Here is a 14668-nt window from a genome sequence, read left to right as displayed (position 1 = left end):
TTATTTTATTAGTTACAGGCTAGTTTGGAATTACAGAGTATTTTAAGATTACGTAGAGGAAGAGCTTGAAAATTAAAAATGAGTTAAATGTACACAGAGAACTGTCCTCAAATCTTTGAAGTAAAATTTCTAATTGGAGACCCTTCGAAGTAGAGATTCGATTCTATAAATTACATAATAAACGTCAGAGAAAAAAGTTTTAAATAAATTACAAGATAATTTTTACGATTTTAATATTTCTAGTCAATTAATAATTATATTGTTCTTTATTAAAAATTTCATGAAGATTATTAACACATATATATATATATAATTGCGATTAAAAATTATTAAATATATATTAAAAAAACATGCATTAGTAATAAGAGCATCCCATTACATCTTACATCTTATCTCATTTTTATCATATACTTATCTCTTACACAATCGGCAAATCTTAAAGTGCATGTTAAATATATTTTTTTTAACCATCGCGATGTCCCAAAGTTCATCCCACAAATGTTAATTAAGAATCATGCGTTTATCGATGTACGATGTAGAATTTATTGCAGCTCGAGATGCTTCTGTCGTTCGATCGTTTTCGAGGGCATCGTTACATAACGACGAACGAAATTTGCAGTATATATTTGTAATTTAGATAGTTACAAGAAGGGCCAAAAATTGTCGATGATTAATTAGCTCGCATTTAAAATGCGTGTGCATATGTGCGTGCGTGTGTGCGTGTGCGTGCGTGCGTGCGTGCGTGCGTGCGTGCGTGCATGCGCACGCGTGTGTAAATTTGTAATATTTTTAAAGAAAGAATTTTTTAAAGAATATTCAATTTTAATTTTTATGTATATCAATTTTTGATAGTATTTTTGGCCTATTCTGTATAACAAGTTATGCTTATTATTGAAAATGCGCGAGCTGCTTTATAAGAAGTGAGCTGAAGTTTGCTTGAGTTATAAATGTGACTTTGGAGTTCGATACCTTTTTATTTCAGGTAAATCTCGACTCCTAAACTTCACACAAGCTTTAGTATGCGCTTTATCTAACGATCTTTCTGATACTGTTAATTGCATTTTAGATCCCTAAATATGAAGTTGAATCTTTAAAGATTAACAAAATATTGTGGAGATGTATAATAAACAGAAAAGTGAAATTATATTTTTATGAGACAAGTTTTTTTTTTACAAAGTTTCCTCTTGGTTAGAGACTAATACAAATTTGAATTACAATATAAATATTTGTACAACATTCTATAAATCTGATTCGGAGATTTTAAGTTAATGTTCGGAATGACGAAGTAGATCTTGTAATTGATCGTACATTTACTTAACTGTTAATCGCGTTTATTTTGATAAAATCAAAGCGCGCGAACGACAGAAAATTACGAGTTTTGCTCGATTGATTTCTTTTATTCCACAAGTAAAGAAGTAAAAGATAGCATTAAACTCATAGAATTTTATTAACCCTCAATTATTATAAATAGTGCAGCATTGATCTTCGTATGGAAATAATTTCATTTAAATGGTAACAAATATTCAATTTACAATTCGATTTATGTTTGTTAGGTTTCTAATTGATTGTCAAAATAGTTCATGATAATGATTCTTTGAATATAATTTGTATATATTTATATTATTCAAAGAAAAATTAATAAGTAAACAAATTACTCATTAAGTTTTGTAAAAAAGATAAGAGACAATTCATATAAAGATCATACTGTAATATAAAATTTTATTGTAATTTTAATATATCATCCAATCATCCATAACAAGCGACGTATCTATTTTTCATAAATTTATTGTATTTACAAAATGGGAAAATAAATGTTGTGGCTTTGTAAGAATTAATAAAAGAGAAATATATTTTTTAAGAGTCAAAATTAAAAATGGATTAAACAAATGGTGCACATGATAGTTGAGGGTTAATAAGAATAGCCGCGGCATGCCTATATTAGTATATTTCTAGCCGCGGCGAGACCCAGCGCGTGCTGTTTCGACACCCGAATAACGTCGTCACCGCCGACGGGTCAAGAGTCAAGTAAGTCTCATGTGTGTCGCTATCATTTTTATTATCAGGTTTGATCCAACCAAGGAATCATTTTTACTATTTTGTTCGAAAGCAATTTGTTAAAAGAAAAGAAAGTCATCTTGATAACAATTCTTAATTAATGATTGCTGTTAAAATTACATGATTGTAATTATCAAAATTGAGATTCTGTTTTTAATCAATCATAACAAATCAATAAATTACCTAAATAACAATTATTAATTACAATAATTAATATCTCCCTGTCTAAGATTTAAATTTAAGTCTAAATATAAATCTAATCTAAGATTTTGTATATTGCATCCACAATTTCGATAATTGTTATTCCTTACTTGGATCATAATTTTTTTCCAACAATCTACGGTTCTGATTGGAGATCCATCTGTGTCTTAAGACACAAGAAATAGTATCGTCGCGTTGCGATTATTGTAATTGTAGCTTCATAAATTTTTGACGATCTGAAGAGTCAAAATTTGTTTCTGTATGTAATTATATTTAATAATCCGGCCGTGGATGTCTTTATTTCTCTTCTTATATTTTGCACGAAAGTATTTTCTGCACAATCACGTTTTTAATAATTCAGCTGACTTTGCAACACACACGCTGCGGTCGAACTAAATATGAACGATTCGATCCTCGCATGCTTATTGCTATTCATTGCATTAAAATGTTTATGATTTTATCCCGTTATAACTTTTTGTTTATCGCATGAAAATAGATGCACTTATACAAAAATTGCCATATAGTATTTTTCTATAGTTGATAAACCTAAAATATTAAATACCGTCAGTCGTTAACTATACATTGACTCCGAGACACTCACTCAAGAATTGATTTTTCATTTAGCATCTCTTTCATTAGCATCTCTTTCAAAACTATCATTAAAAATTATATCACCATCCATTTTTGCAATCAGATGTAAACAGACAATGACAGGAGGATAATTGCAATAATTACTCAATTAACAAAAAACATAATTCTAAAATCTATAAATTGGAGTAAGTATTGCAAATATATTTATGATTATATAATTGTAATATAATTGTAATTTTTAAAATTTTCATTAAATGTTTGAACAAAAACGACTGTTAATTAATAGCTAATAAATCAAAATTGATGTCTGTCTATTAAATACAAAAACCGTTAATTGCAATTAAACAATTTATTTCTTATAAATTATTATCAAATTCGAAATATTTAAATAAGAAAAATAGAAAAAAATACAGGCAATAAGTGTTTATATTAAAAGATCCGTATGTATAACGTGTGCATATGTATATATGTATGATATATGTTAATAACACTGTTCCATGACATCTATAAACTTAATTTTGCATATTGTTATCTTGTTTTAGTTTATAAAACATCGTTTTATAATATAGTTTAATCAATTTTAATGTTATAAAAAATATGATTAATAATTATTATTATAATTATGATATTAAAAGGGGGCGAGTTTAAGCTTCAAAACTTATTTTATTAGTTTATATTTTAATACTTTTAAAAAGATTAACATGATTAAATTTTTGCACATTTATTTTTTTGCGGAGATGAAAATTAACATAAAGTATTCATTATAAAAGTGAACACTAACATAGATCTGATCGATCTTTCAGGGAGCATAAACCGCAGCCGAAGAGGCTCGGCGTGGAGGAGGAAGATGGAGGTACGGGAGCAGAGGAGGTTGTCTCTTTCATTGATCTCCCACCAAACAATCTCACAAAGTTGCCTGAGAAGGGAATTTTAAAGAAACACGGTGGTTACGGTATTGTAATGCCTGATAGTTGTAACACAACAAGTGAGCATGATGACTCACAATATTCCGTGAAGAATAGTTGAAGGAAACTCGAACTTTGGCGAGCCGAAAGATCAAGCAAAAGCTAACCGAACTTGTAGCTCAACAAATTGCAGATCAATAATAATACGATGTTGTAATAGTAGAGAATCATTGAAAAAAAGAATTGTCGAATCAAAGGATTTGAATTTTATTACTTGTATTCCAATATAATTTTGAGTAATAGCTAATCTTATTATTCAATCTTAACATGTCAATCAATATACGAGTACATATCAATTAACATACCAATAAATATATATAGTCGTTTTCTATTTTAAAAAATATTATTTATTTAGAAAAAAATTCATTAAAAAAATTATGTACAAATTATTAATTAAATAACTACTAATTGTTGTATATATTTTATAATGCACGTAAAACACAGAAATTAAAGTATCTAGTTTTCTTAATAGTATATTTGATCAAGAAAATATTTTTAGTATCTCACAAAATTAAAGAATAATTTTCATTTTGTACTGTTACATAGAAATTGATAAAGAAATTTCAAAGCGGTCGAGTATCTAAAGAAATTATCTATAATCTTGTGCATATACTATGTATGTATGTACATGTTCGGTTGTCTTTCGATCTCTTGCAAGTTCGAACTTCTTGCATCGATTTTTCACGAACTTTAACCCTTTATAAATCAGTATCACGCACGCTTCATTTTTCTCACTAAGCAAAGACGGTTAGCAAACACAAATTAGTTCATTATACATTATATAACTAAAAATACTAACATTAAAAAGATTTATCTTGGGATTTAATATTATTCTAAGATATAAGGGGTTAAGAATTGTCATTAAAGGATCTTTTTAAAGAACTTCATAATCATTTATCTCTTTCGTGCGCTAATTAATTCCAGACCTCAACTTTATTATATACAAATAAAATTGATTAGAATAATTTTTATGTTCTATAAGGTTTAGTAAGAAAACGTGGATTGATAAGACAAATATTACTAATAAAGATACTAATAATATTATTAGCCCACAAATATGCACAAGAAGAATTTATTAATTTCGGAAAAAATGGGTAATTATTAGAGTCGACCTCACCAATTCAATGATCTTGACATATGTTGTCATAAAGTCGAGACTCTAAATGACTCCAACAGGTTTTAGCTAATCGTTATTCATTAAAAAGTTATAAATAATCAAAGTTAAATATTACTTTATTAAATTAAATTTAATTTTTTGTATGTCGTTGATTAATTTATGTAATAAAGCACAGATTTAATACATATTTATTGTTTATTTATTGAAATACTCGATATAAATCTGTGTCATAATACTAAAAAGGTATCTCAATTTATAATAAATCAATTTATAATATATTCTCTGTTTTGAAAGCTCAAATTCTCTATCTTAAAACACAAATTCTCTGCTCTAAAGACACAAAAATTATACACTGATTTATAAAATTAACGCTGATTTATAAAATTAATTATTAAAATGAGTAAAGTTATACCAAAGTATTGCATAACTTCAAATAAACACAACGCTGCAAAAAAGGATCGTATTTACAAGCTATTTTGCATTTTTAAGAGTAGAGTCTCTACTTTAAGACACGTTAGTCGTCGTTTGATGCTATCATTTCCTTATACATTTTTTTAAAATGATTTTTTTTAAATGTATTTTGTCTGCCAAAAAATTGCATACCTACTTTGATGTATTGCACAGAGCAAAATGAATTTTTCTCGAAAGTATCATGATAACCATCGTAAAATTAAAATTTTTTTCTATAAATTGAAAGAAAGAAAAGTTTATAATTCTTTTTCGCCAAGTTATAGCGTATCAAAGTTACCTTTGCATTTTTGCTTATAATTTTCCTACATCACTTATCGTCAGTATTAACATTATTTGATGCGCATTACCGTAAGGTTGCTGGTCGGATTTTGCGCATCGTGCGTGCATAAGTATGCTAATGTTTCCGATGAATACACCTAATATTCAAATAAATGAATAAAAAAATGAATGAAAATATTCATTCAAATACACTTCTTTTTTATTCGTCAAGAAACGAATAAATACTTTTTTATTCCATTTAAATGAATATTTTTTTAATATGATTGACAAATATTTTCATATTTACTTTTATTCTGTATTATCTGCACATTATAGCTTGCAAGCCTGCAAGAGAAAACAGAAATTTATAAAAACAATGACTACGATTACACCATGCGCTTAGTCTGCAATTTATACGATGGGCGTCTTTATTTAACCTATAGGTTAAAAAAGCCTCATGGATAATGAGGCGATCTTCTCTAGCTGTTATTCGTTTTCGATCTTGCCCTCTTCTTCGGGGAAATTCACTTGTCTCTCAATAACGAGCCAAAACTCGAGAAATAGAAGACTGATTAATATTCATTCTTCTTGCAATTTGATTTTGACTCACTCCTTCCTCTAAAAGAGCAATGATTTGCACACAATGAACTTCGTTTAAACAAGGCGTTGTTTAATGATTTTGTCATTTGTTCTTCAAACATACAATACAATACAGTGATTACTGTGAAGTGTACATACTAAAGTAAGGTATTAGTAAAGTTACTTACTTCAGTATGTACAATACTTTACGCTATTTTACGATATTGTAATCATTGTATTATATTGTTCATTCAGAAAACCAATAACAAAATTGTAACAATGCTTTAATGTTTCAGTGAAATTCAGTGTGCACAAATCATTCTTTTGAAAGAAGAATTGAACTAGAGTCATCAAAATCCGACCAGTAATTTTTCTATGGTACGCACCGGATAATGTTGGCGGTAACTGATTGTAAACAAAAATGCATAGCTTCGTGAACGCTGTAATTCCGCGAAAAAAATCGCATGGAAAATCGTTACAAAATTGCAAAAATTGTGTTTTTTATATAATAAATTAATTTTGTTAATAACTTTTTGATGAATAACAAGCAACAGCTAAAATCTGTTGTAAGTCACTCAAGATCATGATCTTGACAACATATATCAAGATCATTAAAATCTGTGAGGTCGGCCTTATTATGCATAATTACCAAAAATGGAAAGAAAGACTTGCGCATGAAAGGATTAATGCAAACTGCACCACCGAAAGACTTTTTATTTATGGAGCGGTAACTCGAGTCACATATTTGCCAGGACTAGGTGGAGGCGCGATCGAGCACGTAGAAAGAACTTTGAATCAATTAAATGGCTATCATGAGGATATACTCGAGGTGCTAAAGAATGCGGCAAGTCGTCGCGATCTTGTGGGCACTCCATCGGGCAGCAATCTCCTTGACGAGGACGCGCTTCGTAAGTCGCTGGCCGAGTGTGGCTATCCCGACATGTACCGCAAGGATACCGATGGTCAGGACAATGGCATTGATAATGGCCAGGAAGAAGAGGAGGACGACGTAGAGCTGCAACCGCCATGCGGCACTATTCGTATACGTAATCTCGAGGATCTCATTCGTCAACTTGAGCACCGAGCAAGTGCGAGGTACTCTATATAAATTAACATTTCTTTCGTGCTTGAGAAAATTTTAGATTCCTAGAGTCTTCATAATTCTTAAAGATTTTAAAAAATAACGATACTAAAATCTCAGATCGCAAAATAAATTTTAAAGCCCTTGAAATTACGAATTCTTTAATTTTAGTACATATACTCGCCGATTGATTTTTATATACAATTACGTTTTTACAACCAAGTCCGTAGATGTTTTAAATTAAAAAGCTGTCAATAATTAATCCTGTCATCAGACCCTACATGACTGGTCAGATGAGTCCGAGCGGATCCGAAGAGATTCGAACATCCGAGACCGAACCGGATCGACACTACAGAATCGATTCTTCTGTTTGTAGCGAGTCATCACAAGGGTAAGAACTTATGAGAAAAAAATATGCGCGCTTATAACAGACAAGCTTTTTAAACTCAACTCAGACAATGAGCGTTAATTTCAAAGTAACATCAAGATATAATAATTTCGAACTACAAGGGTGTCTATTACAGTACACGAAAAATATTCTTAGACGTTTTAGCAGTACTTTGTAAATTAGACATCGTTTTAATTCAACGATGTACTCTTATCGAAACGATTGGCTACATACGTTTGAGCTTCTTCGTACTTTGTTAATCACAATTATTGTCAGCAGATATTTCACACGCTGCCATAACTCTCACTGTAAATCGCTTACTATCTTCTCTTTCGCCAACTTATTATCTTAACCCTCTCATACGTCAATTAATTGCAGTGGCAAATTGCCATAAAAGTATTTTTATAAATATCTAAATTATATTTTTTAATTCTGAATTTTATCTAACTCTACTGTTAACTTAAATATAATTTTTATATTTTACAATTTTGTATAATCAATAATAAGTACATTTTTACTAATAACTGCATTTTTTTATTACTTTCAATGTCGTATATTATATTTTTATCCTCGGTTTTCAGAAATTAAAAATTTATAATAAATTCCTTCTTAGACTAAATTTTTTATAAAAAATTACATATGCGCAATATTATAATGTTCCGTATTTTAAAGGAATAATTTTGTAAAAAATAATAGAAAAATAATAATAAATAAAATGAGAGGGTTAACTTATTATCTTATTCTGCTTCCTATCTTGCGCATCAGAAGGCTGTCAGACTCGACGCATTTATTTATGTATATCAGACACTATATTCGATGTTTTGCGAAACCGTAGATTACAGTAAAACACGCGCAAGGATTACGAGAAAAGGGCACACATTTGGTAATAAATCATTAATAAATATTTACGCACAGAAAATTTACTCAAGGTATAAGATGCGGAGTCTGTTTATACTAAATATTCGTAACAAGCTTAATTATAGCAATTATTGCAATCTAATTAAAATATTAATGAGGCGCCGAATAGCAGTAAAATTGATTTATCAGGTGTGACTGTCACTGCTGCATTCAGGAAAACATAAAAAGAATTAATCATACATATTATAAGTTATACAAAGAGCATACAAATAAAAAATAAAACAAGAGTGACTTTGAGAACAATTAAAAATCAACGATCCGTTATTTTTTAAATACATTAAATTTTTATATATACTGAAAAAAATATACTAAATTTTAATAAATTATACACGCGTGCGTTTGAATAGTATCAATTAAATATTTACTAAACATAAAAATATATTTATTTGGTACAAGAACCATTAATTTGATTTAACCATCATTTATTTTTATTGAATAAATATTTATTTACTGTAAGTAAATTTGTAGGTACTTTTTTTAAAAAGTTGGCACTTTTTCAAATAAATATTTATTAAAATTTAAAATATATTTTTTTAGTGTGTAATATCTAAATTAAATTCTTAAGTATGAAGGGTAGCAATAAATCTCGAAGAGCGTATAAAATTTTTCGCGTGAGTTTCGCGTAGCTCGTGGACTTATACAGAAATTGATTGGATTTCCTACGTAGAAGCAGAAGATGTAGCCGCGGCCGCGACGAGGACGCTAGTAGATTCGTCTACGGTAGATACCGTCAGCCAACATCCCGAAGTCCTTACGGCAATCATCAACACACCCATCAACACTCCCATCAAATGCACCCTGAGGACGAGGGTATCTATGAAACTGCCGATCCTGACAGAGGCTCAAATACTAGGGGTGAAACACCCGATTGTGAAAGGTATTGCAAGACTCTGCGTCACGAAAAATTTTACGGCTTCACTAGTAGCAGTTATTCACTGTCACTGAGACATGTTATCGGTTCACGTCTGTACACTTTCTCTATCACGAATCCTACAATAATTCACATATATCTCAGATAAGGATGGTGCATGTGTTGTCGTTTGCGAAAAGAAAATTAATCAAAATATTAATAAAGTTGACATCAGAATAATTGTGAACAATGTAGAAAAGTCGTATGTCGTACCGCACAACAAAAGGCGCAATTTAATAAGAATTTGAGAACAAGCAGGAGATTTCTTTAGATTTAGAAAAAGCTATATTTGTAATTGATTTTTCCATATATATAATCGCGGATATTCAAGAACAATATATATAAAAAATGTGAGTATTGTGCAAATCACAATACTATTGGCTGGAGAATCTGAAATCTAAAAAGTATAAATGTAAAAAAGTATAAATGGACTCGGCATACAATATTCAATTTCGCAGAATTGCAGCGTTCGCAATTGCATCGCAGATTGAATTAATAAAGCAGTTTGTTAAGAATAATGCAACATATAAAATTTGACAAAGAAAAGCACACGAAAGTCTGCATGCTTTTTCGTTTGCTTCTACATCGTATGAATGTTGCTCTATACAATATCAACACATACATATATAACTAGTGAACTCTCTTTCGAAATACAAATGTGTCCCAAATCTATTATTATAAATTGACTCATCTTAGACTAAATATTGATAATTTATGTTTTATAAATAATTTTTTTTCAGGGAAGATAATTAGTCCTTCACAATGATTGTGTTGAAAGTCCGAAAGTTATCGGCGCGTAATCATATCTGAAATAAATTGATTTAATAAAAAAATATATATTGTATTATTCGAAACATTTAATTTTGACAATGATAGCGTTTTCCATCGTATTTGATGTATTCATATATACAGTCGTTTCTTAAGTCTTAATAATATTTATTTTTTTTTTAATGTTCAACTGACTTTCACGTAATTGATCAATAGTTACAATTAAATAGATCTGGGACATGTAGCAGAACTCACAATTATGACTAAATTTCGTGCATGCCGCTTCTAGTATTGTGCATTGCAAAAACTCGTTAAACTATAGTAGATTATATTAGACTATAATTTCTCAAGCGACTGTAAGAGACTTTTTCCAATCTATTTCGCGCAATAAAATGATCTATATTGTGATTGATGTACGCACTTATCCTTATCTGAATAAGTTTCTCTTCGTTTGGTGATAATGTGTATAATATATATAAGGAATGTTGAATTAAAATATAAAATAGCAATTGTAGTGAGTCACAAAGCTTGGCACGTGCTTTAAATGTCTTAATTAACTTTTCGATTAATGTGTGTACGTGATATTTCTTCTGCAGAGCCTAATTTTAATATAATTAGAGCTAAAATAAAGTATAAAATAAATGAATTTCGCGTGTAAAGTTAGTAAAATATATCATTTTATATATTTACATACAAATTATAAAAAATATATTGATCAATAAGGAGGATATATTTTTCTAATCATCGAATTGATTACTTCTAAAATTTATATTCTTGATTAAAAAAACGTTTTTTAATAATCGAGATAAAATATATAAATTAGTATACGTGAAAATTTCAATAATAGAATTTGTATAATTTTTTTTGTACTATAAATAAGAAATAATAGTTTTAATTTAGCAATTCAATTGTACTTTGATACAATATATTTATCATTGTTGTAATTTTGCAGCTATAAATATTCACTAAAATTTGTAAAAACTAATGCTCAGAGCATTTTCTGATTAACCTATAGTTAATTCGTAAAGCGTATTTAGATTAAGAGCGGAAAAGTAGAATGTGCAAAAGCGAAAGTCAACTCAGATAACATTTATAAGATATCTAAACGACGATTTTTATTTATTCTAAATGTCTAAAAGACGTTTTTTAGATATCTTATGCAACATTATCTGGGAATCAGAAAAAAGATAGAGAGAGAAAGATGATGTCTGATTAACTCAAATAGCTTTTGCTTTTTTACATTTTGCTTTTCCATCCTAATCGAAATGCGCCCTTATAATCCATCATTCCCTTCTATTGTATACTACAATTAAACTTTTGAGATTATACATTAGAGACTTGCAGCCCTATTATGTAACTTTTAAAGCAAGTTTCGTTATTGTTATAACGTCGTTGCGCAGTTTTTTTACCATGATAAAAAAACCATATGTAACGGTGTTACAACGATAACGAAACTTGCATTAAGAATTACAGAATAGTCCTGCTGATCACAAAGCCCTTAGAGAATAATCACGTATACACTAACAGCTCCTGTTTCTGGGTCGACTGGGTCTCACCACTGACTTCGTTTACTGAATGTTATTACGTCGTGCGTTCGAATGCAGCATTAGTGGCGGTGGACTAGATCCAATGGGCTCGTGTAATCTTATTATTTTCTAGTGATGCATTTATTCAAGCTCAACAACAAGTAGCCCGGTGGACTAGTGAGGATGGAGGAGGAGGAGGAGGAGGAGGAGTGCAGCACCGGCCGCCACAGCAGCCACCACCGCCGCCTGCGATGCCGGTGCAGCAACAGGTGCAGCAACAACAACACCAACTGCCGGTGGAACAACTGCCAATCACGCAGCGCGGCTATTATCCATCCCCCCCACAAATCGAAAACAACCTCGACGCCGGCAGCAACGCCGAAGTCGAATCTGCTCAATCCCAACAACAGCAAACGCTAAGCGAAGTTCGTGGAATCGATGTTAATCACACGCCTAATATTAACAAGCGTCCTCTAGACGATAATTTTAGTCTAGATTGTAACATAATGAATAATGATTCCCCTAAAGAATTAATTACCAACAACACTAGTGATAACGAAAATACTGCCCTACTGCCCCCTCATTTTCCTGAGTACAAGCATTGATAATTAATTAATCGATGACAGGTAGTGTCCGAGAAAAAAAGAAACAAATGAGAAAAGTCGTAATAATAATAATAATAAAACAGTATAGTGGTGTGACAATGATAACGATGACGACGATGATGTAATCTCGAACTCGCATTTTATACTGAATAGTGTAAATAACGATAAACTGTAATTGCGATGATTACAAGACAACACGTATTAAATTATAATGAATTCAAATAATCTATATGAAATGTTTATTAATAAACATTAGTAAAATGATTTACTCAAATCTCGTCATGTCTATTATTTCATTTTTCTGCATGAATTTTTGAACGTATACTTAAGTTTTGAGTTATACTTAATAAACATTAATTTACACATTTATTTAATTGAGTAAAATAAAAAATATCCTTGTTTTTAAATTATATAAATTATATTCTTTGTTGAACTATATGTAATTATATTATTATATAGATAGCCATCGTGTTCAAGATATCTATCTCAATAATTTCATCATATAAAAATCCCTCCGCCTCATGGTATGCTGATTAATATCTGATAGAAAGAAGAATAATCTTCATAGTGGAAAGCGAACTTAATGTATTCTGATTCTACATAAATTTTACAAGATCCATTTGCAAAGAAAAGTTAAGCAATCCGTCAAATACCAGTGATCTTGTTACAGAACTGCGGTGTAAATCCCGAATCTTTCAGACTACTTAGCGATAGTAATAATTTTGATAGCAATTACAATTACCATTTTTATCACATCTTTAATATAATATTAAAATTCGCAAGAATATATGTTCTTCCACACGTGACTAAAATCTCTTATTAAAAATAAACGGATAAAATGATTTCCTTATGAAATAGTGGTTGACGAAAGAATATATTTAATAATAATAAAATACATGCGTTAATTATAATTTTTTATATGTATGGGTACAAAAGTTTCTCGGGTACCAACTGTTCGAAATGAGACGAATCCGATAATAACGGGATTTTAAAAAACATTTATACTGAAAAATTTATTATATAAAATTTAATAATTCTTTATTTTTCAAAAATTACAATTATTAATATCCCGCTAATACGAGGGTACCCATTCGACATAGCTTGAATTTTTTGTATCCATACATTTAAAATTCAACTCATGTAATCACGATAACATTGTTAACTATAAAGAATTTTGAAAAAAGTTATGTAAATATCAAAAATCAATATTCGTTAAATATAACCTCGTAATATCTGCACGTATTTTATCACAGTAAAGTGTATATACATATAAATTAACAATTAAAAATATTCTGCAATGGCGGGATGTCCAATACCTAAAATCATTTTAAAACAACAGTTAGAAAATTAAATATATACTTTCGTAACCATATTTTTGTTAGAGCAATCATCGAAAAATTATAAGCAAATTATTTGTATAAAACTTAAATTTGTTTACTTAACAATTTGAATTTAAACAAATAATAATTATATACCCATATCAATCATATAATACTGTAAATCGCTATTGTTATTAAGACAGTACTATTGCTAACATTATTACTAGAACATTTAATAAAATAAAGAAAGCGAAAATTATATGCTAAAATATACCAATGAATTAATGTTCAACAACTTGATTTTAAAATATATCACTGATTCATTAACAAAATTGTTACTACCAGTAACTGCAGACGAGAAAACCCGGGATTAATTCCGATCCTGCAAGAATATCCGAAGAAACACCAAACTAGACTTCGCGAATGAACTTCACGAAAAGGGACAAGGAATAATTCTCCATAATGAAAATAATTTCGACTTTCCATCAATACAAACCACGTAATCAGTGGCATCCACCTGACGCGAGAGACAGCGATATGATGCCTTTGCATATAATAAATTATTCACTACAATATACTTGTAATTTTATAATGTTAAAAATGTAAATGTCAAAAAACAAGAGTTAATATTTAACCATTACCTCAGTCAAAGCTCCAATCTTTATAACTTATTTAATAAATTTGTACTAAATACAAAGACAAAAAATTACAATTATTCTAAACATTAAATTTGTTGTAAGAAGTAACTTAAAATTATTAATGACTTATTGATATACAAAATAAAATCAAAATGAACAAAAGTTTTAAATTTAAATATTTTTCAAACTTATTAAATTAATAAACAATTTTTGTTATTACATGTTTCGTCGATTACGCATAATTTACACCAATTACGCAACAATTTGGTTTACTACGA

General features: G+C 29.4%; 1 protein-coding gene across 18 annotated transcripts in view; it reads left to right on the top strand.

Moving 5' to 3' along the window:
• Positions 1–12627, top strand: part of LOC108752010 (disintegrin and metalloproteinase domain-containing protein 11) — a 51249-nt gene extending 38622 nt beyond the window's left edge. For 8 of the 18 annotated variants that reach the window (XM_018492556.1, XM_018492555.1, XM_018492565.1 and 5 more), the window contains 6 exons: positions 1954–2025; positions 3651–3832; positions 6990–7332; positions 7593–7709; positions 9292–9501; positions 11962–12627. In XM_018492556.1, coding sequence (XP_018348058.1) covers positions 1954–2025; positions 3651–3832; positions 6990–7332; positions 7593–7709; positions 9292–9501; positions 11962–12433 — 1396 coding nt within the window. In that variant the 3' untranslated portion in view covers positions 12434–12627. The remainder of the gene's footprint in view (positions 1–1953; positions 2026–3650; positions 3833–6989; positions 7333–7592; positions 7710–9291; positions 9502–11961) is intronic. The other 10 variants (XM_018492569.1, XM_018492563.1, XM_018492561.1 and 7 more) reach the window with 10 other exon arrangements.
• The last annotated feature ends 2041 nt before the right edge of the window (positions 12628–14668 follow it).

The sequence above is a fragment of the Trachymyrmex septentrionalis genome, unplaced genomic scaffold, assembly GCF_001594115.1.
Source record: "Trachymyrmex septentrionalis isolate Tsep2-gDNA-1 unplaced genomic scaffold, Tsep1.0 scaffold53, whole genome shotgun sequence".
Lineage (NCBI taxonomy): Eukaryota > Metazoa > Arthropoda > Insecta > Hymenoptera > Formicidae > Trachymyrmex > Trachymyrmex septentrionalis.
Note: the sequence above shows the minus strand (reverse complement) of the source record. Positions and strands in the feature narration are given on the sequence as shown.